Source organism: Corvus cornix, chromosome 14 (genome assembly GCF_000738735.6).
Source record: "Corvus cornix cornix isolate S_Up_H32 chromosome 14, ASM73873v5, whole genome shotgun sequence".
NCBI classification, from domain to species: Eukaryota; Metazoa; Chordata; class Aves; order Passeriformes; family Corvidae; genus Corvus; species Corvus cornix.
The window spans coordinates 326,504-354,054 of NC_046344.1; the positions used below are offsets into that span (position 1 = coordinate 326,504).

A 27,551-nucleotide genomic window follows, 5' to 3' on the forward strand; every position below is an offset into this window, starting at 1 on the left:
CTTCATGAGCAGAGAGAATTCTCTGGGCTCTGATTCTGCTGGCTAAGTGGTGCCTAGTCTGAATCCCCAGTTCGTGATCTCTGCACTTGTGAAACAATGCTTAGATTTAGAAGATGATTGCTTCAACTGTCAAGGTGGATGTTTGTGCATGATTTGCTCTCCCTGTAGTCACACTGCTTAAGGTTCACTTGCTGTTCAATCAAAGGCATCGGGTAAGCTCTCTGCACTGGATTTAGAGAGATTTTACATCCTGCTTTGCTGTACACGGCTCCCTACTGCCCCAGTGTGACCACAGAGCTGCTGCTGTCTGAAAGTGCTTGAGCTGCATGGGTTTGTTGTAGGTCCTGTTAGCTCCCAGGAGTAGGTTGTGGTCTTGCTGGAGTGCTCCAAAAATAAAAAGTAACTGCATGCTGAGCCCTTAGTGCAGAATAGCTTGGCTTGGATCCCTGCATTCAGTGTGGGCTGCTGTTTCTGATGGTTTCAGCCTGCTCTTGAGGCTTTGGTTGGAAATACTTCTGCACATAACAGATGTCGAAGGGTGGGTTCATTGCCCACAGGCAGACACGTAGGGCCCTGGCTGCTTTCCAGCTCCTGCACCAGAGTGCTGCAAGTCTCCTGCAGGTCCTGTGTCTGTCAGCCCTTGGATGCATCCCAGGGCACCTCAGTCAGCACCGTGTGTTCCTGAGGGAATCAAACCTGTCCTGTGTACTTACTCCGTTTTACTTCCAGGTCAGTGTATAGACTTTTTTTTATTTCAACAAAAGCACTGCTTTGGAGAAAATCAGGGGTTTGTTCTAATGATTACAGATCAACTTTTGTAAGAAGTATTTCGGTTTTAGATAAGCTCTTCTGCATCCCCCCTTCCCTTCAAGTGACACCTGTACACAAGAATAGTGGAGTCATTTTTATAGCCTTTTATTAGTGTGTAAGCACATCCATGGTGCATATAAAACTGTAACAGTTGACTTAATTTGAACAAATGATATTTTTCAGTAAGTGATTAAAAAGGCACTTCCACCTTGTGAATTGTGCATCAGGGGTGTGGTAACCAGGAGAAAACCCTATATTAATTGAATACTCAAAACAAAATGAAAGTTTAAGAAAAGATTAACTGATCAATGCCTTTTTTTTTTCCTGCAACAATCTCATGAATCTCTGGCATTTAAATGATTTGAGCTACTAGAACTCACTTTCTGCAAGATTCTCAAAGTGAATTACTCTGTAAAGTCTCCACCTTTTCAAATACACTTCACGGTAAGATAAGTTTTGGAGTACTTTTAGTGTCAATCTATACATTGGAGACAAGGCAGTTGTGCTTTTATTTGTCAGAGGAGTAGGTGTATGTGACCTTGACACTAAGAGTAGACTTACACAGTGCTAAATATCGTCCTCCCTCCCTCCCCTTGCTGCAGTGCAATTTTTTAAGCGTGTTTATTCACTGGCTTTTGTTCCATTGAAATCTCCATCTCTTGCATCCATTTCATCATCACCTCCATCTGTTGCATTCTCAATTACTCTTCTGCCTCCAGATCTACGGGGTGGGGCAAAAGAGGCTGGCTCATTTCCCCTCCTGCAGTAAGAGGGGAAAAAATAGAAAAAAAAAAAAATCAGGTGTTAGGTCATTTGGAATCCTCACAAATAAGCAGAGTTTTGTAACAGGAACTGTGTGGCTGATGATTCTAAATGCAGAAAAGCCAAGAGCTGTGGGCCTCTAATATCACTTTCTGTATGTCATAGTAATTTGTGAACAGGCTGAGACTCCCAATTGCTTGGAAATGTGATGGGTTTCCTGTTCTTGTGCTTGTGTCCTTGTCCTCCTCTAAATAGTCTTATCAGCCCCAAATCACCCCCACTCTTCCCTTCATTTCACTGGTTTCCCCTATGGGAACTGCAACTGATGGTAGTTGAAAGGAGTGGAAGCCACAGCAGAGGAGTGTCCCTCCTTGTCCCTCTGGAGGAGCAAGGAGAGAGAGCAATTTGTATGGAATTTCTGCCCACCAGTTCCTGAAGGCCTGTGAGCCCTGGGCCTGAGGCAGTGCTGTGGATGGATGTCAGCAGGTGTCTCTGAGCCCACAGTTCCTCTTTGCACAGGCTGCATTGGTCAGAGCACCACAGGTGCTGTGACAGGTATGACATCCAGGTCTGAGTAACTCCAATCTCTTTCCCAACAGAGAGGAAACAGTCATTGCTTTGGAACTGCTGTAACCCAGGGACTGATGCTTAGCAGTGCAAGCGTCTTATAGGAAATGCTTTTCCCACTTTACCCCCTTTTCCTCACCCATCTCCCTCCCATCCCCACATACTTCATAGGCACATCCCAAGGCAGGGACACTTTGGTCCTCAAGGGTAATTTTTGGGGAGGTGTGAGCAAGTGAGACAGCAGATGGGTTTGTCCCATGGCCTCCATTGCTAATGTGCTACAAAGCATTTCAGTTTTGTGACATGGCCTCTCACTTGCCCCTCATTAAGCAAACCTTTGTAAAGGCTTGAGAACAGAGACATAAGCAATAAAATAAATGCATGATCACTGGATATTGTGCCAAAAATACTAATTTGATGTTAAATATATCCGAGACTGCACTTTCGGGTACAGCAATCATGCATAAATATTTAAAGGCTTGTCTTGTCCTTGCAAAAGACTAAGCCGGTGCCCTTTCTGAAGCAGCTATTTAAGTCTGAAGTTCAATCTTCCATATGAGGGAAGAGGGTAGGAGCGTTGGCTGGACTAACTTAGTTCAGAGGCACGAATATGCATTTCCAAGATGGAAATGTGACATGTAGTCTGTTTTCCGTAATTCTGCCCTTAAACTTCAGTGTAAGCAGGCAATTAGCTGGCTAATAAAGCTTCATGTAAGATCACTGATAGTTAACCATGGTTGTTCTGGTGCTGATGGCACATAGAATGCAGGGCTGTGTAATTTCTACCCTGGTGTGTGCTTGGCAGGGTGTAACAGCAGGGTCTGCTATGTTATGGCAGCAGGTATTTGTTACTATTATTTAGCAAGAAAGTTCTAAGTAGGCTAATAAATTTGTTAATTCTTGTTAATAAAGGAAGAGCTCTCCACCCCCTTGGACTTGTGCTGTCTGGACTCAGTTACTCATGAGTCATTTGTGCTGCAGTAATTCACTGAAGTGCTGTAAGAGAACATGGGACTGGGGAGAATAACAGCAAGAGTCTCACCAAATTGTGCACTACAATTTTGGCTACAAAGTGAACTCCTTATCACCCACTAACTTACTTATTAACAAACTGTTGCAGTATGCATAAACTTACCAGTTCTTTAAACTGGTATTGGCCCTGCGGATAAACACTTTTTGTTTATATCTGTTCCTCTTAAACAAATTTATGCATTTGGTAATATTCATGTGGTGATTGGCATTCGTATCTTTAGAATAAAGTGTGTATCTGGGACAAGCCTTCAGCATTAGTTTTTGCTTAGCACCTCTGTATATAATCTGCCTTTGAACAAGTGTTACTGGAGTAGTGCTTGAGTAACAGTCTGACTGGAAATACTAGGCTGACTAAAAGGCACACGCAAGGACAAGACATCATCTTTAAATATTTGTGTATTGACAGCAAAATCTCGCCTATGTAAAACAGAATATATACAAATATTACAAGGCAATAGCTCTTTAATTTTTGCAGTGCAGGTATTATTCCTATCTCCAGAGAATGTGCTAATAAGTATAACAATGCTGTGCTAGGTTACAGTGTCAGCTTTCATTTCTGTGTCCGTGCTCTGTGTTTTAATAACAGTAAACAAGCAATGTAATGTCTGTAAAATAGCTCTAAAAGCCTCAGTAATAACTCTTTGTAAGCAATACAGGTACAGAGTGCTATGTAATGAAAGGCATTCTTTTGTCTGTGATTTTGTGGTGTGTGATAAATCACATGCAAGTAAGGCTTCCCAAATCTCAGGTGAACTAGATGGGCTCTTACCTTAGGTCAGCATTACAGTAGGCACAGGAAATACTGTGAAATTCTAATGACATGCTGTGACACTCAATATTCATTAGTCCTTTTAATCAATTTTACTAATCAATGGTGTATTTTATTTGAAAAAAATTTACTCTTCGTGGCAGTGCACAAAGATGATGGGCAAAAAAATAATTCATGCAGAAAAGTCAGAGTATTTAATTAGGTACTCTGTTGGTAGAGCTTGTGAGAATGCAATGTTGGTAAGTCTACGTCAGTACGTAACCTACTTGTCAGAAAGATGTATCACTGATGAACAGCTGATGGTAGCTAGATTATTGTAATATTTGTCTTTTTTGATAAAACAGATTAATGCCAAGATATCCAAGCCTTCACAGTTTGCAGAAACCTCACATAATTTTAACCAGGACCAAAGAAAATGGAAATTTGTGCAATACAAGCTAGCTGCAAAGTTGAAGGCATGGTACCTGCTTAGTCATGCGAAGGTTCCTGTGTCCCTCTGAAACAGAGATAAAGAGTCCTGGGCAGTTATACTAGGCACATGGTCATGATCAGAGGTAGGTAATTACTTCTAAATAATTAAACAAATTAAACATTACATTTAGATAAAACAAAAATGAGCCTTATGGTGTTCTATGTAAAAGGGCTGGACACAGCCACTGCTTCATAAAGCAGCCAGGAGCATGTACTACCCAAGATAATGGAAAAGGCTGCCACATCCATAACTCTTCACTTTGAAGGGAATCCACATCCAGTAACACTGAAGCATGTTACTGGTAAACACCCTGGCAAACTACTTTGAGAACACAACTAGACAGGTGCTTTTTTTTGTGTCTGACATACTGTTGTTCTTAGGCAGAAGGCGAAATGTTATGGTATAGTGATGCAGATAGAGCAATTTCTTTATAACTCAAGTCAGCCTCTTTATTTCAGTGAGCTCATGTTTTCAAACCCAGGAGTGCAGAACTCAGAGATATAGCTGACTGATCACAGCTTTATCTTTTTCCACACAGTTTTAAAAAGAAAATGCAAAGGGGTGTTTCAGTCTTTTCCTTGGACTGATGACACTGAATCCCATAGTGGTGAAGTCCAAAGAGGCTTTGGAATAAGAATAATGTAATGTGCTTTTCCTTTTACTGCCTGTGATGTCCAAGACTGTTCACAGTCCTTACGTGTGAGTTGTGCATGTGTGAAAGTGTGAAAAGCACAAGCATTTCTACCCTTTCGTGACTGCTTCTGTACAAATAGATACAGCCATTATATAAGGGGTGTTTTCCAAAGCAACAAAGCCTAATTCTGTTCCAATTTAAGTCAAAAGGATTTTGATTAGAGAAGAGTAAGGCCTGTGCCAGGTTATCACAGTTCATCTCAGCTGAAATCCTGAGGCTGCTGCAGTCTATGAAATGCACTTCACTCCTGACTTCGGCCTTTTGTTCTGAGTGCCAAGCGAACACAAGGAGCGAGTAACTTCGCAGCATTATCAGTGTCTGTTCTTTACCTGACAGATTTTTTCCCACTTTTGTAGTTCAGTTCTAAATTTCAAGGCTGTCAGTGAGTGGGAAGGGCTATCCCAAACAAGGGGACTCTACCTGAGCTTGCTCTTTAGTGCTGCAACCTCACGGCCCAGGGCTTCGTTGCTCTCAGTAGCTTCATCCAGCTCCCTCTGCAGCTTCCTGCGGTTTGCGTTGATGCGCTGGGACTCCTCCTCAGCCTCCTCCAGCTGCCTCTTCAGCTGCTTGAGCCGTGTGTTGCCCTTCTCAGCCTAAAGGGAAATTTTAGAGTAATGCTTTCATTTAAAACAGATCTAATAGCTTTACATTCCTCATTTTAATTTTTGCTTCTACTGAGAGTTGTACTGAAACATGACCCAAATCAAAGTTTGGAAGCTTATAGCCTGAAAACAACTTTGCTTTGTGGGACTTTATTTTGCTGATAGCTACTGTATTCAGACATAACCTTGTTGTTTCTTTTGCTGCACAGTCCTACCTCTGCAGATGGATATGCATTAGATAGAGCTAAAATTTTAATATAAAATGTGTTCAGGATCTCTATTCATATGGCACCAAGGGTGTTGTGGACAGTGCTGTATATTGCAGTGCAGTCAGACTGTTGCAGCTGGCTGATTGACAAGGACTTGTGCTTTGGCACTTGGTATAGCATGAAAGAATTATGTTGTCCCATCTTTTAGTAATGGACTGTATAGCTCTCCCAGCATATAATCCAAACATAGAGTCTGCTTTCTAGAAGGGCATTTGCTTGAGGCAGAACATGGAATTCTCCTTTCTTAGAGCAAAACCTGAAAACTCCTGTGCCCTTGACCGAGACCCTTGTTGACACAGTCTGTACCTGATCTTTGTACTGCTCTGCTTGCTTCCTCTCGTCCTCCACCTGCAGCAGTGCATCCTTCAGCTTCTTGTCCTTCTGGCGCAGTGTCTTGGCTGCTGCCTGCTTCTCTCTGCAATGACAGTGCAGCGTTTGGTGATGTGGAAGCTCTGTACTCTACACCTGCCTCGGGCTTGTGGCTCATGAAACTGGCACCAAGGACCCATTTGTTAAAGGTCTTACTGAATTTAACAGGTGAATTCTAAGAAAAACTTAAAGGCCCTGTTCTTCTGATGAAAACAAAACCAAATATATGTCTCTGCTGTATGCTAGAGGTGCTCCAGGAGATGTGTTCTGAAACACAAGGTTATTTCCTCAAAGAATAATCCAACAAGTGGCACAATGTGTTCTGGCAATTAACCTGGCAGAGTCATATGGCAGTTACTCTAAAATAGGGGAGCAGATCCTTGCCTTTGGTACCAGTAGAACTTTTCAGCAATAAAATGGGTCTTAATCAGAAACTGTAGCAACTCCAGTTAAATGTCATATATCTCAGAAACGTTAAGTGGGAATGAGACTTTACTGAGTCTTAGTGGCTCTGAAAGCCTGAAGACAGAAATCCTGCTTGCCTTTGTTTATTTTTCTCTCTCATTAACTGGAACAATAAATGGAGAGCTGTGCCCTCTGGGAGCCCAGTACCTGGCTTCCTGTTCCAATTGCTCTTCGAGAGAAGCAATTTTGGCCTCCAGAGCAGCAATTGTAGCTTTGAATTTGTTCTTCACAGCTCCCTCCATCTCCTGCAGCTTACTCTTTAGCTCTTTGTTCTGCCTCTCCAGTTGCTGCCGAGCATTTTCGTTCTTCTGTGCAGTTGAGCGCTCTGTTGCCAGCTCATTGTTCAGCTGCTCTGCCTGCAAGGTGGGAAGGGATGCTGTTAGAAGTGTTGCACGCTTGCAGAAGTGTTGCATGCTTTCAGAGAAATGACAGGTGGCAATTTGGGATGGCAATTCTCCAGATATTCAGAACCACAAGTAGCTTTTTCTGGAATACGAACAGAAAGTGCTGTGTGCTGGAATGAGCTCTACCTGCTGTACCGCTTTCCTCATGCGGTCACCCATTGCCTCTATGTTGCTTTGCTCCTCTTCCAGCTCTTCCTCCAGTTGGGCAATTCTTGCCTCCAGGCGCCGTTTCTCATCCTGAAGGCTTGTCCTGGAAGTTTAAATTTAAAAGGTGAGTAGTTATGGCTCTGACCATATGTTATGAATGCATTATGAACTGCCAAAAATTCAGAAAGGGAACTAGATATTTCAGTGAAAGTAGTCATATGTATGCATGTTGTGTTGTCGAGACCAGATGGCTTGGCAGCATTAGTAGCATGTTCAGAGCCTTGTGTGTAATTTGATGTATTCCTACCTTCCAGAGGCAGCGCTTGCAAGTTCCTCTGCCATCTCTTCTTTCTCCTGGTCTGCTTGTTTGCGAGCTCTTTCTGCAGCAGCCAGGTCCTATAAAAATGGAAAAAGCAGCATAGTAAAGAAATGAGTAAATGGTGAAATGGTTATAGCATGATTCAGAGGACTGTAAACTTTCTAAAGCCAGTATGAGATGGCTTGTCTTGTTAACAGAATAAATTCTTGTCATATCATAAATCTTGGGAAGTACAATGAAATACACTTTATCCAGCCTGTCAGCTGGTTTCTGTTTTATTTGTTTTAGTCACAAGATTGCCATTTAATACAGGTAGGAATAATAGCACTAAGCCCTGAAGAATTTATTGCTATTGAAAACAATTTGTGGTGGATCAAACAGTTCATTTCCCTTTAAGGCTGGTGTTCTGTACCTTCTTCCAAGGTGATTTTTTTCAGTTCAATCTGACTACGCTCAGATGGAGATCCAACAGCTTTAGTGGAGTGCATGGAGCACATGGAACTTGTTACAAATTCAGTCCCTAAGAGCTGTTAGATTACTTCACTGCAGTTTGTTTTGCTACTGAAGGTCATATATAGTCTCCTTTCTGCTGTAGGTTTCCCACTTTACCTCCTGAAGCTGCATGAGTTCTGCTTCCAGGCTCTTTGCTTTCTTCTCATTTTCTCTGGCTGTAGCGAATATTTCTTCTCTGGCAGCCCGTGCATCATCCAGCTCTCGTTGGTAGTCCTTCATCTGAGCCTTGTTGAAAGGAATAACAAATTTGTTATAATTTCAGTAGGAAGAAATGTGGATGGAACAGAACACGTACACATTTACATAGTCATAATGCTGCTTAAGTTGTATTTTCTGCAGAGATCAGGTAGCACATGTTGGAAAGATCTGAAATGCTGCTCCAAGGAGGGCAATGCTTCCACTTGAACAGTGCATCTTTTGTAATGCCTGTTGTCCATATTTCCTCTGGATATTTGAGTACATGTACAATCTTAATCTTTCTGATTAAGAAAATTTTTGTTGTTTAGTTGTTAACATGTGACACACAGGTTGATAGGGAGATTTAAAGTATAAACAGGAACATGCTAATTCAGAGAAAACCTGATTTCTGAACAGTCTTTTATGCTCTTGAGTAAAGTGTTAGAATCTGGATTGAAGCCCTGTAATAGATTTTATCTTATAGTCCTTTCTCTTGATGTGAATCTTTGTTTTCCTCCTTGTGAGTAAGTCAGCAGCAGATGCGTGTTGACTAGAGAATTCTGGAAGATCTCTACCATGATGAAATTTAAGATTTTAATCATTTGCCCTGTGAATTTTTCCACTGTCATTCAAACTTAGCATTAAAATACTGATATTTGAATGTGGGAGTCTAGTTAAAATTCTCCCTCTGACCAATCATTTGTAATGGGCATCAAGTTCACAAATGTCACCTAACTTTTGTATTGTGGCTGTGCAGGACACAGCAGTGGGAAAAGCTGTATTTTTGGCGTTGCATACCTGTAATTTGCGAAGTTGTTTGATGGCTTCTTCCCGACCTTTATTGGCAGAGTCAGCCTGGCTCTCCAGGTCTTTAACATCCATCTCCAGCTTCTTTTTGGCAGCAGCTGCCAGGGCACGTTGTTTCCGCTCATCTTCCAGTTCCGTTTCGTATTCATGGAGCTGATCATTAAGAAAAACAAGTTCAGTCTAGGAAAGTCCTTGGGCACTCTTAAACACTCTGTGTATGTCTGAATAGTGTATACAGACCCCATATCTCTGTGATTTCCCTGGCAGATAGAATAGATTTCCATTTTGTCCCAAAATTAAAGGTTTTTGAAAGAACTCAGCAATTTGGGTTCTGTATTCGTGGAAATACGTGTGTTACAAGAATAAGTTTTATCCTGTTTTCATCTCCAATGCTTTTGTATGCATTCAGTGTACCTTGGGAAGACAGATATATCAGAAGCTGTCTTTTTTCACTTGCACTGAGAATACAGGGAAGGTGATCCTGACTGTGTAAGAAATAGTAATTCGTATGTTTTATACTGTATTGGCTGTAGATTTATTGGTAACTGTGCATCCCCTACTGAAACAGGGAAACCCCCCTGCCTTTTACAGTACAATAACCCTGTCAATAACCCTTTTATTTTCTTCTTATTACTATTTTTCTTTTTAAATCACCAAGTACAAGGCAATGTAATGCTTTTTTCTCATTATAGTTAGTGAGGTGCTTGTAATAATGGCATTAGGTTGGGGCCTTTCAACTGACTTGGTTAGATATTTACAAAGGCAATAGTAGAGAATGGTACCTGTCTGAGGAGTTGTCTTCTCTTCTCCTCATTCTGTTCATCTCTGGCTTGTAAATCTCTTTCAAACTGGCCTTTCAGGGCCTGCATGTTAACTTCCAACCTGAGTTTGGCATCTTCAGCAGCTTGTAGCTCATCCTCTAGCTCTTCTAATTGTGTCTTCATCTCTTCTACTTGCTGTTCAAGGGTCCGTTTAGATTTCTCCAATTCATGGACCTTTCAAGCAATGAGAATTTAATAGACTTGTTACGAGAAATAAAAATAATTCTAGTTATACACAGTACACCTGCAGTATAGGCCACATTTGAACCAGCAGCTGTGGAAATAATTTACACTGAAAATGATAAATTAGCTTTATTTTGTACACTTGCAAAACTGTCTTAAAATAACATGAGATTCTCTTTATCCCAATCTTTCATTTCTAATCTAGTCAAATATCATAATTTAATTTATTTAGTATTAGAAGTAATATAATCACATCCCTGTAATAAAAGAAGTAATTGGCAGTGCATAAATGGAAATTTGGCAGTTATATAAGTAAATATAAGGCAGGTGGCAAAGTCAAATAGAACTAATAAAATAAGATTTGCAGAGTTTACAATTTCAAAGAAGTGTAATAAACCAGTTACATTATTTAGAATCTCTTTAATGTTTTTCCAGTCTTAGAAATCAATTAGAATCTTCTTCATGCTTGAAGTTATGTTAAAAATAAACATAGCTTACAGTTACTTTGCCAAGTCGCTTGAAAGTTTGGACACAAATGGAATAACCTTTGAATTCCGTATGAAATATCTGATCTTGCTGAATGGATTTGTGTGCTGCAGAGAATTTCCCACACTGAAAACAATGATCTCTTTTTTTAGCTGCTATTCTAAGTTATTGTTGTGGAGATTGTTCTAAGGCCAAAACTTACATTCTTGCCAACATCGTCTTTGGAACTAACAAGATCTTCCATTTCAGCTTTCAACATTTTGTTCGTTCTCTCCAGTTCTTCTTTGGCTTCCAAAGCCTCTTCAAGTGCTCGAGCCAATGACAAAGCCTTTGTTTCCTTTTCTCTAGCTTCAGCTTCTGCTCTGTCCCTTTCATCTGCATATTTTGAGGAGATGTTCTTCTCTTCAGCTAGCATCTGTAGAAAGGTAGTGTCAATATAGGAAATCATTAGTAACAGGGTTTTTCTATTGCAGCTGTATTGTCAGTAGTTAATTACAGGGTAGAATCTCTACTTTTGATAAAGGCATATAAATACAAAATTAACCAGTGTTTGTATAATTACATTTTAGTCAATTTTTTTGTCCCTTTATCCCAGTGGACACTCTGTGAGTTCCAGACAGGTGATAACACAGCAAGGGAGAATCTTAAGTCCATACCTGATCAAACTTCTTCTGTTTCTTCTCCAGGTTGGAGACCAGCTGACGCTGGTTGTCTAAGTCTACCACCAGGTCATCCAGCTCCTGCTGGAGTCTGTTCTTGGTTTTTTCCAGTTTGTCATAAGAAGCAGCCTTTTCCTCAAACTGTTGTGTGAGACTTTCAATTTCCTTCTGAAGTTTCTTTTTGCCTTCTTCCATGAATTCTACTGTGCTAGTAAATTCCTGTATCTTCTTCTTGGAGTCAGAGAGCTGAAATTTAAGTTCAGAAGACAAATCTTTGTAGCTGTGACAACAAAACTTGGCAGAGAGACAAAAATTGGCCAGGAGACAACTAAGACCTGGAGCTTTCCTGGTTTGACTTGTGTGAAGCTGGTGACGAGTTACCTGTCACCCAGCCTTCATACGATGAGGCAGAGCACAGACCTAGGATGCACATACAGGCCTTGTGTGCAAGACTGTCTGTGGAGCTACCTTGCATTTGTATCTGTCCTAGGGATGACACTTTAAAGGACAGGGAGACTGCTGCCTCCATTGTGGGGCACCGCTGGCACCATCTGGGCTAACAGCACGAATTCCCTGAAGGTCCGTGTGCTGTGCCAGGATAATTCTACAGATCCTCTGGAATTGCTAACGAAACTCTCAGTGATGGAACTAACGATTTAACTATGGCACTGATACCTGTATTGTCAGTGTTGAAATATGTCTCTCCAGATTTTGTTTTGCTTCTACTTCTTCGTCCAACTGCTCCTGCAAGCTGTTCTTTTCATCCTCCAACTGGCGGAGTTTGGTGGACACATTTAGCTTCTGCCGTGTTTCTTCCTGAAGCAGCTCCTACAGTCACCACATCAATTGGCAAGACAGTCATTAGTTGAGGTCTTGTTAGAGTGCATTTTATGAATATTGTAGGTGAGCTGTTCTTGGATGCAAGTTTACCTGTGTATCTTGTAGCTGAGATCCTAAGGCTGCCACATCTTTGGTCAATTTGATATTCTTGCTTTCTGCTTCGTTGAGCAAACTCGTGACGTTTTCAACCTCCACCTGTGAAACACCACAGAGAATAAACTCAGTTATTTTGGAAAACTTTGTAATCTTCCTCAAACTTTAGATTCCTTGGGTTTGTCTGAAATCTTAACTAATGCCATTTTTGTCTAGTTTACTGTAGTATTTATTACTAGTCATATTCATGACTATTGACAATGAATTGCAAAGGAGAATGGGGATTTTGGGTGGATTTTCCTTCCTCTTCCCAAGTTTGACAGAAGTTGATGCATTTTGATTTTATTTTCTTATTTATCCATCAGCTTAAAATTGTAGATAAGTGAGCATTCTCCTTTCATTGTCATCTTTTCTGAGCACCTGTGTTTAATTGCTGTCTAATACATTTCCAAAAGCCACATTCCTGTCAATTTTCCTCCCCACCCAAAAATGAACAAACAGAACAAAATTGTCAGCTCTGCATCATGGTCACTGAATCAGTGATGGCATTACAGACTGCAACATGTACAGGGAGACTAAAAGCTCTCAGTTCCAGGAGATAGAATGGTTGTAGTTGATTGATTGTGTGATAATTGAGGTAGGAGTTTAAGGACAAAAAAAATGGGCATTTTGGCTGCAGGGCCATCATTCCTCTAGATATCCCCTAACAGGACAGTATAAACTGGACTTCTCAGTCCCACAGTGTCAGAGCAAAACATCAAACTCCTTCCTACCTGTAATTTATGGACTTTTTCATTGAGTTCTGTCCGAACACGCTCTCCCTCAGTGTATTTGGACTGTAAATCCTGCAACTGCACTTCCAGCTTCTTCTTTTTGTGCTCCACATCTTGTTTGGCCTGATTCAGGCTCCTGACTTCATTAGCCAGATCAGCATTGTCTTTCTCCAGTGACTGTTTGGTCTTATCCAAGCTTGCTTTAGCCTACAAGTATGTGAAGAAGTGAAGAAAGGTGAACTATAAGAGGAAACCATGTTTTCTAGGAGATAGTTTTCGGTGAGATGGATTTCTGTTTACCCGTTTAAATTGTTCCAGCTGCTCTGTGAGCTCTTCCACAGCCTGAGTGTGCTTTTGCCTCATCTCCTGGACCTGGGCTTCATGAGTTCGAGTCTCCTCCTCCAGAGCTCTCTTCAGCACCGTGACCTCCTGCTCCCGCTTTGCTCTGGAAGGTGACACACATCAGTGGAGCAGCAGTGGGTAAGAGCATTCCAGCCCTACTGCAGAGTCAGTGGACAGTATTGTACTGAGCTTGGTGACATTTCTTTTTGCCCCTTGTGCTACATCTCCATACCTGAGCTCCTGCTGGGTGGCTGTGGTATCCAGAGTATCCTCAAGCTCTGTCTTAAGAGCCTCCAGCTCTTCACCAAGGTCTCTCTTTTGTTTTTCTGCTTTGTTTCTTGCAGCTCTTTCAGACTCCAGGTCTTCCTGGAGATCAGAAATTACAGATTCCAATTCACGGATCTTCTTTAGGGCATTGTTCTTCTGAGTAGTTTCATCTTCAAGCCTTTTTGAAAAGAGAGCATTTCATCTTATAAATTAAAAAAGTAATAATGACTTCACTTTGAGAAAGTATACACTAAAGATTTATAGGTTCTGTGCAAGAAAGTGCCAAAGAAAGGGGGAACTGATGCAAAAAAGATCAGACAGCTGTACTTTATCTGAATGCAATGTCTGGAGATGCTGATCAGTTGATTCAGCAAGTTTTGGTAGAGTATTTTCCCTCTTAAATTTATACAGAAAATCCACTGATACTCTGGAGTGGATCAAGGTCAGACTCTTAATTTTTGCCTGTTGCCTATGAAGTAGGTTGTTACATTTCATCATACTTGACAGCACTGCCCTTGCTTATGGGAAGAGGATTTTTCATTGGTACCTGGAGGTAATTTAATACAATAAATTATTTGTCTGTGGACAAGCAATAGCATAATTATTTTTCACAAAAGGACATTTGGAAAATGGAGAAGCACACGGAGGGGATGAACTGAGAGATGAGATTCATGGCTGCAGCTTCTCAGTGTCTGGGAAGGGGCAAGATGTGTTCCAGCCTGGGCTTTCCACCGTGTGCAGACCCAGGAGTGAGTACCTGGCCAGAGCAGCCTGCAGCTCTTCCTCCTTCTTGGCCAGTTGTGCCTTCAGGTCAGCAATTTGTGCCTGGAGCTCTGCAATCTGCTCGTGTAGATCATTTGCCTCCCCTTCCAGCTTCCTCTTAACTTTGTCCAGTTCTTGTCTGCTCTTCTCTTCCTTCTTCAGCCGCACTGAGAAAGGAAGGATTTTGGTCACTGGACTGTGGTAGTGGCAGGAGTCCTTAATCTGACCACAAACTTAGGCAAAAAATGGTTCTGACCTCCAGTGTGGCCATACATTTAGCTACAAGTCACTGTGTTTTGGAGCAACTTGCAATGCCTTATTTCTAGCCATCCTAAAGAAGCATTTCTTTATCTTTCTGCAAAATAAGCATTTTTCCCCCCTCAATTTTCTCTCTACTTTTTTGTATGTAAAAAACAAAAGGTTTCTGTGGTTTGGCACCATGGGGATTTGGTGATTCTCACCAAATTGGCTTCAGCATAAAAAATTTGGAAAACACCACAAAGATTTTTTAGAAGTTCTCCCCAGATTCTGTTTAGGTGTTTTTGTTCTGTGCCAAGGAAAAAGAAGAAATTCTCAACCCCCCCCCCAAGAAACTATTGTTCATGTTACCTTCAAGTTCTGAAATCATAGATTCATGTTTGTTCTTGAGCTTTGTAAGATTTTTGGCTTTTTCTTCTTCTTCTGCAAGATTTGTTGTTAGATCACTTATTCTTTCCTCAAGGAGTTTTCTTTCCTTAAGAAAAATAAAATACTTCTGTTAGCAAAAGTGTCTGTCATTGGTGATCATAAATCAACTCTTTGCCAACCAAAACTGTCCAAGAGACTGTCCTTTTATGCTGTCTTTCTTTAGATGGTAGTGATAGATTTCAATTTTTCAGTTACAGAGGAGCTATGGAATGGTATCTATGACTTCCATGTTCTCTAAGCTGCTGCTCTTAGAATCTTGTGCTCTCTGATGGCTGCTAAGTACAGGGCCCAGTTCACAGGAGCATTCCCTTTTCAAAAGTACTGGAAGACATGCTTATTTCCAGTTTTAATAATGAAGTTTGGTTGAAATTAGTTGAAAACCAAGAGAATTATTTAGTCTGCTCTTGGACAAGAAGACATTTCTTCCACTGATTGTGCTTGACTGCTGTGGATATTTTGCTTGAAGATGTTTTTGCTACAGCAGATCTCAAACACAGTAGTTTTAAACAATTTTGAATTGTTTAAATGAGCACTGAAAAATTATGAGAAATGCATTTGATATAGGCTGGACTGATGGCCTGGTGTAACTGTACATCCATGAGATTAGACAGTCAAGAGTGTTCCTGTTGGTCTAGTAGAAGAGAAGGTTTTCTCTCAACTTCCACTACTTTCAGAGTAAGAAAGTGGACTCAGAACACTTACTTTGCTTAGCTTGTTATTCTGATCTTCCATTATCAGAATATCATCTTCCATTTTCTTTATCTTGCTATCTGCTGCTACTTTTTCAAGTTGCAGTTTCTGCCTTGCAGCTTCTTCTTCTTCCAGCTGTTCCTCAAGGTCCTTTGAGGGGGGGAAAAAGAAAACCACAAAACATGAATTCTGGAAATAAAATACCACTTATATAATTCTTAAGAAAGGCTTAATGTTTATTACTGTATGTTGTAAACTTTGTTGTTTTTATTAAGAACTAGATAGTCTGCAATACTTGACAACATAGAATGAAAGATTTGTTAAAATAATGTTTTAGAGAAAAGATTATTTAAGATTGAGATGGGGAAAATGATAACTCTGGAGGAAAGAGCATCAGTTGGTTGTCCTTACTTCAGTGGCACAGACATATATCCTACAGAGGGTTGTGTAGCAAGCACTGTCCTAGGATCTGAGGTTTGCCAGTCTCTGTTGTTTGTCAGTGACATCCAAGTTATTGTCTGTATTTGTCACTTATCCTTCCTTACCAGCATTTGTTGTTGCATTTTTTTCTTCTCTGCCTGCAGCTGCTGGCTGCGCTCCTCCTCCTCCTCAATTCTGGCTTCCATCTCATGCAGGATCTCTTCCAGCTCTTGTTTCTTAGCAGCTAAACGGACTCTCATCTCCTCAGCCTCAGCATACAGCTCAGTTTCTGCCTGAAGCTGCTCTGCCAGGAGGTTCTTCTCTTCAACAAGCTGCACAAATGAAATGGAGAGGAAGTTAAGGCTTGGAGTGCAAATTGGCTGTTTCACTGGACAGTCCTGGGGTACAGGCAGGCAGCTCTACCACACATTTTTGTGTGGATGTTGGGCCTTTACTGAAGTGACTGGGAGCTTTTCTGCACTGACCTGTTCTGGACCATTGCTACGAAGAAATACGTGAGTGCAAAGGAGAGAGACACCTTTATTATAACAGCTTCTAGACATGGTAAAAGAACAGCTAGTGTTTTCCAGAGGCTCAGAGCTGTAAATCACCTGTGAGTGTTTCTGTTCAAGCTCCTTCAATTCACTCTCTGCTTTTTGTTGTCTTTCCTTAGTTTTTTGTAGTTCTTCATCCTTGGCCTGCATTTCTTCCTCTTGGCGGGTGACTTGCAGCAGTGGTTTCACCTGGAAACAGAAAGGTTTTTCAAGAATGTTTCCTGTCAGTATTTGTGTTGCTGAGCATGGTGCTTAAAGTACTGACTGGCACTAGTGGTAGTGCTGCCATTGCTCAAGACTGGACAAATACTGTCCAGCCAAGCTTGATGTGAACATCTTTAAAGCCCCGAGCCTCAGCAGTGTTGCTCTTGGCTGTCTCTATGTTAATTCCTGGGGCCTTGTGAGCACCTCTGCCTCTGATAGTGTCACTTTTGGAATGGCTCCAGGCCTGTTTTAATCCCCTGATAATGTACAAAAGCTACATCTTCTGCTTAGAAAGGCAATATGCACACCCAGGTGTGTGTTACTGCCTATTTCTCGTTGCAGAGGAGATTGCTATCAATCCAAGTAGTAAAAGTTCTCTGAATCCAAACTGAAGACCATTCATGAAACACCCAAGCCTCTTTAATAGGAAAATAGACTTAATTTGCATGAGTGCCCAGCACAAAGATGTTTAGTGTCCCAGTTAGGAATTCTTGAGCTACTGGGTTCCCCATAGATCTATCCCTTTGGATGTTCAGAAAATTCAGTTCTACTCTGTGTTCTCATTATCCACCCCTGTGAAATGATTTAATTTCGTGGCAATTAAAAAAGTCCCCAAAGATGCAAAATATTTTATGAATTTCTGCTTAACTGGATTGTCTTCTTCTCAAGTTAGAACTAACTTTAATGTTAATGACATAATATAACTATCCAGAGTATCTCTAATGCCAAATTTTGTGAAACGAATGAGGCTCTTGCCATCAGCTGCACTGGGCTTTGGAACAAGGAGCATGCCTGACACTATGTACCTTGGTATCATGTGCATTTCATTTCTTTTGGAAAACTGAGGAGAGATTTACTGATAGCAGTCACTCACTTTAGTAAACAGTCTCCACCACTGCCAGTTCCTCAGCTTCAGGTAAGCAGCACAATTTCTTTGGATAACCTTCATTGCAGTCAACTGTTGCTGTCTCTTGGCAAAGGCTCTGTGATTAAAAATGTAAAGCAAATTGGTTCAGTCTGAAAATAGAAGGTGTTTGCAAGGTACACACATTAAGCAAAGAAACTCTGGCATGAGAGTCTGCTGATGAGCCACATGGTTTGGGAAGTCTGGAACAAATTCTTTTGTTGCTTTAACAGTGCCTGTGCTTTCCTGAGGAAGGATGATAACTCTGGTTAGCTGTCTGGTATTTTATTTTGGTTTTTTTGGCTGTTTGCCTTCCATGAGTAGGCACAGATGTATAGATCTAGTTCTGGCTGCACCATCTTTCCAGAGTACACAGGGACTCAGATCTTGCACTGATCATCATTCTTGAAACATATTTCTTTGTCTGGCAATTTGAAAGCCTTGATAGTATGCAGAAAAAAAAGGCATTATTGTTGATAGTTTTGTGGTGTACATTAACTGAGATCATGCTAGATGATCAGTGCTCCACGCTGAAGCTGTGGAAGAAATTATTTTATGTTTTATAGATGCCAGGGGTGCTGCTACTTGTAGTGCATAAGACTCCAGTCATAGCTTAGGATGCTCCTCCTCCTGCTGGTACAAATATATAAATGTTTAAATGATGGGTCATTGTCTCAGCTTATTGTACAGAGGGGTGTGAGCAGCCTCACAATGTAACTGCTTCCCTGTAATTACACTAATCAGCCTCTTCTGGGCTGGAAGTGAAACCTTCATTGGACACGAGTTCTAATGCAGTATAAATAATAATGAAATGTCTCAGTATCTTCACTTTGTTATATGGAAAACTAAAGGCCCCTGCAGATACTCTGCTGCAGAAGACATTCTGTTTGTTAGCACATATTCTTACTTTCTTGCTAGGTAGCCTCGGGACATAGCTTGGAAGGCGATAATAACGTCTGTGATCTTCAGGTCTCTCTCTTCTTCCAGGTGAGCCAGAACACCAGTTCTGAAGAAGATTTTACTCTGTCCAATTCTGTACAAGTTGGGATCGAGCTCTAGTGCTTTGATCTGGAGGAAAACAGGGATATTTGTTAACTCCAGTGCTGAAGTTTAGGGTACTAAAAATCACTTCTCATTTCTGTTCAGTCTCAACATTTTTTATATAAGAAGTATAGACCTGATTATCAATAGAATCAAAAATGCTTTCCTCACCATGAGTATGCAAGCCTGCTTCCCATCCATGAATCCTTTAGGAATGGCATTTGCAGCGAGAATCTCATATCTGCCAAAAGATGCTTATGTTAGGGAGGTTGAAATGCACTGGACGGTTTTGTACAGACAGACAGGTGTCACCGGGGCTGAGGGACTCGTACCGCTGGCGGAACTCCTGGAAGACGATCCTGTTGGGGAATCCCTGCCGGCAGATACGGATCCCTTCCAGGACACCATTGCAGCGCAACTGCTCAAGCACTAAATGGGCATCAAGTTTTCCAGACTGAAAGGGGAACAGAAGGTATTTTAGCACAAATTTACAAAAATGTCCATATATCTATGTTTGAAGACGTTGTTCAGCTCTGCCATGTGCAGCATGCAGCTCAACAGCAATAATGTGCCAGGAGTCTGAAAACCAAGCATCTGAAATTTACCCTTTTTTCATGATTTGGAATGATGCAGCGGACAAAGTTGGGATTGGTATTCCTTAAGGTGGTCATCAGTTTGGTCAGCTGCTCCTTATAGAGTTGTCCAACAGTACGGAACATGCCTTTCTTGGTTTTTGAAGAACTGGGGAGTGAACTTTCACTCATCTTCGCCATTTGGTCCAGCCCAACTATACGGTCCACTGAAACAGAGAAGAAAGAATGGAACAGTTTATAAACTGTCCTTGCCTCACATTACACTCATCACTGGCATTGTTACACTGCAGCTTGCCAAAGAGGACCAGTATATTTTTTATGCAATAGAAGCCTTCTGACAAATGTACTAGAAGCCCTTTTGGGTAAATAGTCTACTTCTGTCAAAAATGAAAATGTGGATTTTTTTAAGTAGTGACAGAATGGAGCAACTGAATACCCAGGATATATTTTGTCCATGAATTAAATAGAACTGTACAGAACTTACATGAGAGGATTCATAAAACCTAACAATAACCTGTTTTAAATGAGGTCTACAATATTACATATTCAGCAACATTTTAACAGTGTGATGAATAATTTTTATTCAGTTGCTGAATAATATTAAGGAAATTTTTTGATAGTGCTTAAAACTCTCTAAAGAAATTTTTCATAAACATGTCTTTAGAACACATTATTCTTATTTCTTAGTTCAGTCTCTTCTATGCTTATCATGTTCACACTTGTGTGCTGCCAGCAAGGGATGGCTGTCAAAAAGTTCTGGTAGGAGTTTCTCCCTTTAAACCCCATCACCAATTTAGAGTTGTGATTCATACCATCCTTCCAAAGGTCTGCTACAAATTTGTCTGAAGACTGGTTCAGCAGAGCAGTCACATTGTCGTTTAGTGGATCCATGTTCTTTGTCAGCCAGGCAGTTGCGTTGTAGGTAACCTGCAGGGAACAGTGAATGCTACATCAAAAATTTGTTCTTGATAAGAAATCTGGAGTGTCCAAGAACACAGGACACTGTATCAACACAAAATCAGACAAATAATTTGCAAAGCTTTCTAGGGTTGAGAGTTGAGTATTTATTCTCACATGTACGAATGTCTTTAAAAAGTCTGCTTGCTAGAAAAGAATCCAAATTACTTGGATTTTCAATAACCTTGGTGCTGGTTATTTTTGTTTTCTTCTGAGCTTAGCACAACTATGATTTGCAAATCTTATTTCATGTGTTGTGTAATTAAAGCACTTAATAAGCCCATTTTGTAATTAAAGCCATGTCTCATCAATGCAGGTACCACAATGTTTCTCTTTGATCCTTTGGGTATCCCTACGTCAAAAGAGCTCAATCTGTCCAGTACCTTTCCTGCATAGTGTATTATACAGAACTCTGTTTTATCCTTGAGTTGCTTGGGCTTCTGGAATTTGGGATGGTTGCCTTGTTCTTGAATTAGTTTCTCCACAAAGGATGTGTCAGTAGCCTTGGGGAACCAGCACTCTTCATCCAGCAAAGCCAGGACACCAGGAGGATTGGTCTGCAACAGGAGCAGTATCAGATCAGAAACATCACAAGCAGAGGCAGAGACAGAGCACCACATTCTTTACCCCTGAGGTTACAAATCCTTCCAGGAAATAAAGGATCTCTTGTTGTACTGACACATAACTATGTAGTATCCCACCTACAGAGAGATAATCTTACTGGTCTTTCGATCAGCTCAATGCAAGGTTGCAGGTCAAGGCCAAAGTCAATGAAATTCCATTCAATGCCCTCTCGCTGGTATTCCTCTTGCTCCAATATAAACATTGTGTGGTTGAAAAGCTGCTGAAGTTTCTCATTAGTGTAGTTGATGCAGAGCTGCTCAAAGGAATTGATCTGTGAAGAGGAAAAAAGTGAGTTCATAATGTTAGAAAGAGACCTTTAAGAGTGAACTTAAATGATAAGATAGTATTTGCTATTTTGTATTTCTTTTTGCATTTTAAAGTAATTACAATATAAAGATCTATATCAGTTTAATCAGCTTGTGTCCGCAGTATATACCTCAAAAATCTCAAATCCAGCAATGTCAAGGATCCCCAAGAAAGAAGCTCCTTGTCTTTTTGTTTTATCGAGAGCTTTGTTCACACGAGCCAGGATCCAACGGAAAAGACGCTCAAATTTTGCCTTGGCCAAAGCTTCTATGGCAAAGTCCGCCTGGAAAAGGTAAGAGGAGATTGTAAGTGAAAGAAGAAACCCACTTAACTGTTAATTTCTGAAGAAATGAGATATAAAATGGACATTTCCCTTTATACAAGATGTAAAGAGAAATAGAAAAAGGGAGAATAGCTTCAGGAGAGCTGAGCAGAGTGCATGTGGTACCTGCTCTTTGGTCTGAGCTTTCTGGACAACATCTCGCCCAACCTTGATTCTTGGGGTCAGAATAGATCTTGTGAAATCTGTCACATTAATCCCCATCAGGTGGCACACTTTTTGTGCAGCTAGAATAAAAAAGTGAGATTTTATTTCAGACTGAATTGCCTCTTAGCAGGTCAGTAAGTGTGAATATGAGTAGCTCAGCAAGTATGTGGAGTTATTTATATTCTTTAGAAGCTCCTCTATTGTACAAACAAGAGATGACACTTGCCATAAAAGTAACATTTGTGATCCAAGCAACAAATTCACCATTCATCAATTTATGGATTCAAGATTACTAGAAAAGGTAATGATAACTGAGCTGATTTTAAGGATGGGTTATATTTTAAAGCCTGAGAGCTAAATAGGAAATAGCAATTAAATAAAAAATACTGATAAAGAGTGCTTATTCAGTTGCTATTTTATTAATTTCTTAATGTTAAATAAAATTTTGAAGTGGAAAATCTTACCAGTATCATCTGGCATAGAAGCTTGATCAGTGTTTCTCTCCTTCTTGAAGACAATATTACCCAGTTGTAGGACAGATGAAACGACCCTCAGTATAGCTGTAAGAGAAACAGGTAATATAAATGAGGACCAGAATGGCCATGTTTTGAAAGCTCTGTTCTCTGCAATAACATTCTGTTGCCTGTGATAGTTTGTACCTCTCCGGAAGGAGTTAAAGGACTGTGCCATAAACTGCAGGAGTTTGAATGCTGTTTGAGCAACAATCTCCATGTGCAGTGGAGTAAATGCGCCAGTCTGGGAACACCAGCACCTCAAGCTAAGTTAGGCTGGCCCCCCAGGCAGATCCCCACATCTCAGGAACTTGTCTCCCACTCAGTGCCTGTAGCATCTTCCCTGCTCAGTCACTCAAGAGTATTTCTGTGTTTAAAATAAAAAATATATCTGAATTACCAGCAGCTTCAAAAATGTGTGGCACTTCTGAATGTCCAGTTATTCAGGGATATATGGATATTTTGTTCTGCAACTAAAATCAAATCTGTACATATCTTTGAAGGATTAGTGTCAAAGTACAGAAAAGTAATTGACAATGTTTGATTATTAAAATATATATAAATGTGATTCCACCTAATCTTGGGTAGTAAAATCTACTGATGTTACAGATGAGGTTGTATGAATCTGGGGAGTTCTATTTGTTTATCTGATAAATTTACACAGGAGAAGGATACTGTCCTAATGGGCTTCTGTTTTAGAGCATGAAATCAAAGGGGTTCAGACAGTAACATAACGACTCCTGCTGCTGCAGTGGAGAATGCTGCCGTCCACACCACTACTGTCAGGAGAGCAGACCAGTGTGCACCAGTAACATCATCTAGATTGACCAAGGCTGGGGTTTTGCTCAACATCCCTCGGTCACTGATGCAGCTGCTGCCGCTGCTCCAAGGCTCAGGCAATGGGAGGATGCTGCTTTTGCCACCAGGTGTCACTTGGGACGTGGCAATTTGCATCCGAGGGCCCTGCACACTCCCAGCGGCACTGAACTAAAAGCTATGCAGGTGGATGTCTCTGGCAGGCCTACATTTTCTAGACAGTTTAGTTGTTTCATGCTCTTTGCTTTTATTCCTCTTTTCTCTGAATCAGTGAGTACATATGAGTTATTTGAGCCTGTTCCATTTCTTTAAAAAATAAATCAGATTATTTTGCAACTTTTTCATGCTAGTTGTTGGAAAGTTCTGAAAAATAGCTTTAAATGGCCATTACTGTTGATAGAGCTGGCTTGGACTCAGTAATCTCTTTTTGGATACGTAGGGAGTTCCAATGAGAAATATTCTCTTTCATAAACAAATTAGCTTTGCAAAGTGATTATTCTGGACAGAATTAACCTCTGCATTTGCATCTCTATGTAGTGTCACTTGCAGATGTATATCTTGAATATCTGTATATACTTGAATATCTTGAATACAGTGTTGATAACAATTCTCACATGTCTGTTCCTCATCAGTAAAGCCCATAATTTTCATGGCTTCCAAGGTCTCCTGGAACATTTCATCATCTTGTTGAGAAGGAATAGGCACGTAGCCACTAGATAGAAAGGTGTAATTGTTGAAGCCTTCCAGCAACAAATCATCTAAAAAGAAGAAGAAAAGCTTTATTTAAGTGCATCTACTTAATGCTCTTGGTTCATGAATTCTCCTAAGGAACAACAGAAAAACCCACAACATCATCACCAAAGGAAGATTCTGCTTGTATGAGGAGTTTAGGGTTTTGTGGTGCACAAATATTTTCAAAAGAACTATTTTAGCAAGCTTGATGGTGTTAAGTTTCCAGTTTTCATTAGTGACTGGGGAGCGTCTCTGCACCTTGGGGTAATTTTGTGTCCTATGGACTCAAATCTGAGCCATTCTTCCCCAGATTCTTTTATTTAGTGCCATATGTAACCTACTCAGAATTATGCCTCTGCCTGTGGGGATTCAGGTAATAATAAGAATGAAACCAGGCAACAACCAAATTGGGCCAAACTTAACAGGCTATTCAACCCTATTCTATGGCCACCAACAGATTCTTAGGTAAGGAACATAAAAGCCAGTTATCCATCGCTTTATACATTCTTTGGCAGTGATTGAGGGAAATATGTCATATTTGAACCGTGATGTTCCAATACATCTGAAACTGTGGCTTTCAGAGTGTAATATGTTCTGTGGCAAATACATTCTCTTAATTTATTTTAAAACAACAAGCCGATATGCTTGTTGGAACCCCCAGTTTCTTTTGTGTAAAGCAATTAATAACTCTTCCCAATTTTCTTCTTGAAATTATTCAAGATGGGATCTGAATGAGTCTACATCTCCTGTAAATTTAAATATCCTGTAAACTGCCTCAAATAGGTGGACATGAATTGATGCTTTCGTATAATTCACTTGAGAAAATTACTTTCTATAGCTAAAATTCATAGCTATTTCTATGCCTGTTTATTTATAGAAAGGATTGAATGACATATAATTACATAAATTAAGATAAATACTTAGGCAAGCCATTGCTCAGACTATTCAATGAGATGAGAGAACCATTAGTAAGGAACTTACTTCTCATTTGTTCAGAAGCTCCAGCAATCAAATAGTAAAAGATGTGAAATGTTCTTTCATCTTTAGCCTGACGAATTGCACGGGATTTTTCAAGCAAATCTGTTTGTCAAGTGTGTTAAAAAAATTTCCTTAATTGTGCTATCAGCCTCAGAACCAGCAATAGCATTGTCAAAGTATTTGCCATGAGCTTGTAAAACACTAATATATGTCTAATTCTGTGGCAGAAGCTCTGGTAATGGTATAATGCTTACCACAAAAAGCAGATCAATTTCGTACCTCTTATTGCAGAGTAAATACTGGTAATCATGGCAGTGAGCACAATAGACCTAAATGCTTCTAAAATCAGAGGTATAAAACTAATATTATCTATATCACAATATAACTCACAGCACTTTGAAAATGAAGTACCAATATAATTCTTTAATCATAAGGTGGGGCTGCTAGAAAAAGAGTTCTTGAGGTGAGTATTGTAGGTATAAAAGCAATAAAATCAAGTTTTATTTATGAACCATTTTTGTGACTATAAGCTAATAAAAATGAAGTTTGCAATAGTGTATTTCAATACCAGTCAGTGATTCACTCTTTAAAAGCTAAAGTGCTGTAGATAAAACTTCAGTTAAGACCAAAAATGTTAAAACATGACTTTTTCTAAAGATCAGCTGTCAAAATAAGAGCACAATTATAAACTGTTGCTTGATGCTATATTCAAGGGATAAGGTCCTTCTTTATTTATAGCTGCATCGTTCTTTCTCATTTATTGGAGCAAGAAGCTCCTTCTGTATGCAAAAATGAGCAGTGCAACATGGAGGAAACTACCTGCATATTAATATGTTCATTAAAACATACTACCTCATAAACAGCCAAGGGAACAGGCAACATACTTGATAGACAAGGTCAGACTGAGCTGAATTTCTCTGTACATTTTCCCTGAAAAAGTACATCACGGTTATTGATATACAGCTCCCTGCTCCGGGTGTGTAATTTGACACAGCAGTCAGTATTTAGCATCCAGGCAAGACAAGTTCTCTGGTCATGAAAATGTCCCTTGCCATTGCCTAAGTTACAGTTTGTCCAGTTTCTGAAGCTGTATTTGGGGAATAGCTCCCTTTCCCATAGCTGAGAAAACAGCCCTGAAAACATAAACCTGAGAGCAAGACAAACTGAGAAGCTGGTATCAGCACAAACAGAGCCACTTCCCTCCCTCTTTGTTTATAGCAGCCTCATCAGTATTTGCCTTTCTTAGACATGCAATGAGCTTGTTTATCTTACTTCCTCTCAGCCTAGTGCAGCTCACTGAAAAGGATACAAGTCTCTATGTTTGCTCCGACAATGTAGCCTGTCACATCGAAGTTGATGCGGATGAATTTGCCCTGTGAATGAAAAGAAGATCTAAATTGGGCTATTCTTTCAGCTTATGCCAGGTTTTCTGACTTTAGCCAGTATTTAGCCTGTTTCACAAGATGTGTGCATCATCCTCCCAAGAATAATATGCTTGACTCCCTCCTGCTGGGACAACCTGTGGAACAGCCTGAAAGGAAGTGAACTTCTCTGATATTCCCTCTGTACAGATTTCCCCCCACTTTGTTCAGGCACTTAGAGGGAAAGGAGTTCTCCCTGCTGGACTAGGCTTTGGAATCAGGGGTAGGACAACATCTTTGTTCTACTTTGATTTCCACAAAGTCAGTGAGGGAACAGCCTTGGATTTGTGTAACTCACTCTGCTAAGGTTGGCCCACATGGATCCCTAAAATTTGCAAGGAGAGAGCAGAGGTGGGAGAGGAGGGTCTGCAGGGAAAACAGGCATCTGCCAGCACTTGCAGGAAGAAGTGTCATCAGATAATGACAGCTCTCAGCTCACAACATTCTAACTCAGATCTGTGTGACTGGTTTTTTCTTTCTTTTCCATTTTCTCTCCATTTTTTCTTCATTTTCTATTTATTATCTTAACCAGGACATAACAGACACACCTCATGAGATATATATATATTACTCAACAATGGTGCAAAGAAAATGGAAGTACAGATTTGGTTTGCAAATATTCTGAAGGTGGGTATCTGCTGGAGCAGAAGGTGACTCTAAAAGGTCACACATAGACTGCTAAATTGTGAGAGACAATGTTACTGTCAAGTTTGAGCCTGATCTTTAATCTTCTGTCAAGCCAAATTCCTATTTAAGAGGAGAATTCTAAACTGTTTTTAAGGGATCCGTTTTAAGGCTCTCTTTAGAGAGAAGCACTGATGGGGACCACTGTCTGTACACTGGCTTTTAAAAGGTGTTTTACCTCCCCCTCCACCCCAGACCGACCTGGATTTCTCCTACTTACGAATCTGGAGGAGTTGTCATTCTTCACAGTTTTGGCATTTCCAAAAGCTTCAAGAATAGGGTTTGCCTGTAGAAGCTGTTTTTCCAGCTCACCCTAAAATTCATTCAGAAGCAGTTAACACTGAACTTCGTAATTACTTACCTGAAACCAACACTTGTACACAGGAGAGAAAGGTGAAATCTAAGTTAAGTCTCTATTTTTTTTGCTGAATACTGCATTTCATGTGGATTTGTTTTCATTCTTGATTAATCTTTGTGTTTATCTATTTGTGCAATTGACTGCTGCCCTGTATACATGACCCTTTTCCAGCCCTGTTG

General features: G+C 40.4%; 1 protein-coding gene across 4 annotated transcripts in view; it reads right to left on the reverse strand.

Moving 5' to 3' along the window:
* Window positions 1-891: 891 nt before the first annotated feature.
* The window catches only part of MYH11 (myosin heavy chain 11), a 55,598-nt gene continuing 28,938 nt past the window's right edge, over window positions 892-27,551 (reverse strand). For 2 of the 4 annotated variants that reach the window (XM_010392515.2, XM_010392514.2), the window contains 36 exons: window positions 27,235-27,327; window positions 26,219-26,282; window positions 24,913-25,011; window positions 23,814-23,957; window positions 22,336-22,431; window positions 21,833-21,951; window positions 21,515-21,667; window positions 21,176-21,349; window positions 20,838-21,011; window positions 20,310-20,424; window positions 19,510-19,703; window positions 19,237-19,358; window positions 19,076-19,145; window positions 18,771-18,931; window positions 17,834-17,942; window positions 16,813-16,944; window positions 16,327-16,533; window positions 15,794-15,931; window positions 15,014-15,137; window positions 14,400-14,571; window positions 13,608-13,820; window positions 13,334-13,478; window positions 13,034-13,240; window positions 12,258-12,362; window positions 12,003-12,155; window positions 11,325-11,573; window positions 10,871-11,083; window positions 9,961-10,173; window positions 9,170-9,331; window positions 8,291-8,419; window positions 7,670-7,758; window positions 7,342-7,465; window positions 6,959-7,167; window positions 6,284-6,392; window positions 5,527-5,699; window positions 892-1,570 (listed from right to left, as the gene is read on the reverse strand). In XM_010392515.2, coding sequence (XP_010390817.1) covers window positions 1,432-1,570; window positions 5,527-5,699; window positions 6,284-6,392; window positions 6,959-7,167; window positions 7,342-7,465; window positions 7,670-7,758; window positions 8,291-8,419; window positions 9,170-9,331; window positions 9,961-10,173; window positions 10,871-11,083; window positions 11,325-11,573; window positions 12,003-12,155; window positions 12,258-12,362; window positions 13,034-13,240; window positions 13,334-13,478; window positions 13,608-13,820; window positions 14,400-14,571; window positions 15,014-15,137; window positions 15,794-15,931; window positions 16,327-16,533; window positions 16,813-16,944; window positions 17,834-17,942; window positions 18,771-18,931; window positions 19,076-19,145; window positions 19,237-19,358; window positions 19,510-19,703; window positions 20,310-20,424; window positions 20,838-21,011; window positions 21,176-21,349; window positions 21,515-21,667; window positions 21,833-21,951; window positions 22,336-22,431; window positions 23,814-23,957; window positions 24,913-25,011; window positions 26,219-26,282; window positions 27,235-27,327 — 5,292 coding nt within the window. In that variant the 3' untranslated portion in view covers window positions 892-1,431. Of the gene's footprint in view, window positions 1,571-4,404; window positions 4,437-5,526; window positions 5,700-6,283; window positions 6,393-6,958; window positions 7,168-7,341; window positions 7,466-7,669; window positions 7,759-8,290; window positions 8,420-9,169; window positions 9,332-9,960; window positions 10,174-10,870; window positions 11,084-11,324; window positions 11,574-12,002; window positions 12,156-12,257; window positions 12,363-13,033; window positions 13,241-13,333; window positions 13,479-13,607; window positions 13,821-14,399; window positions 14,572-15,013; window positions 15,138-15,793; window positions 15,932-16,326; window positions 16,534-16,812; window positions 16,945-17,833; window positions 17,943-18,770; window positions 18,932-19,075; window positions 19,146-19,236; window positions 19,359-19,509; window positions 19,704-20,309; window positions 20,425-20,837; window positions 21,012-21,175; window positions 21,350-21,514; window positions 21,668-21,832; window positions 21,952-22,335; window positions 22,432-23,813; window positions 23,958-24,912; window positions 25,012-26,218; window positions 26,283-27,234; window positions 27,328-27,551 lie in introns of all 4 variants that reach the window. The other 2 variants (XM_010392516.2, XM_019281525.1) reach the window with 2 other exon arrangements.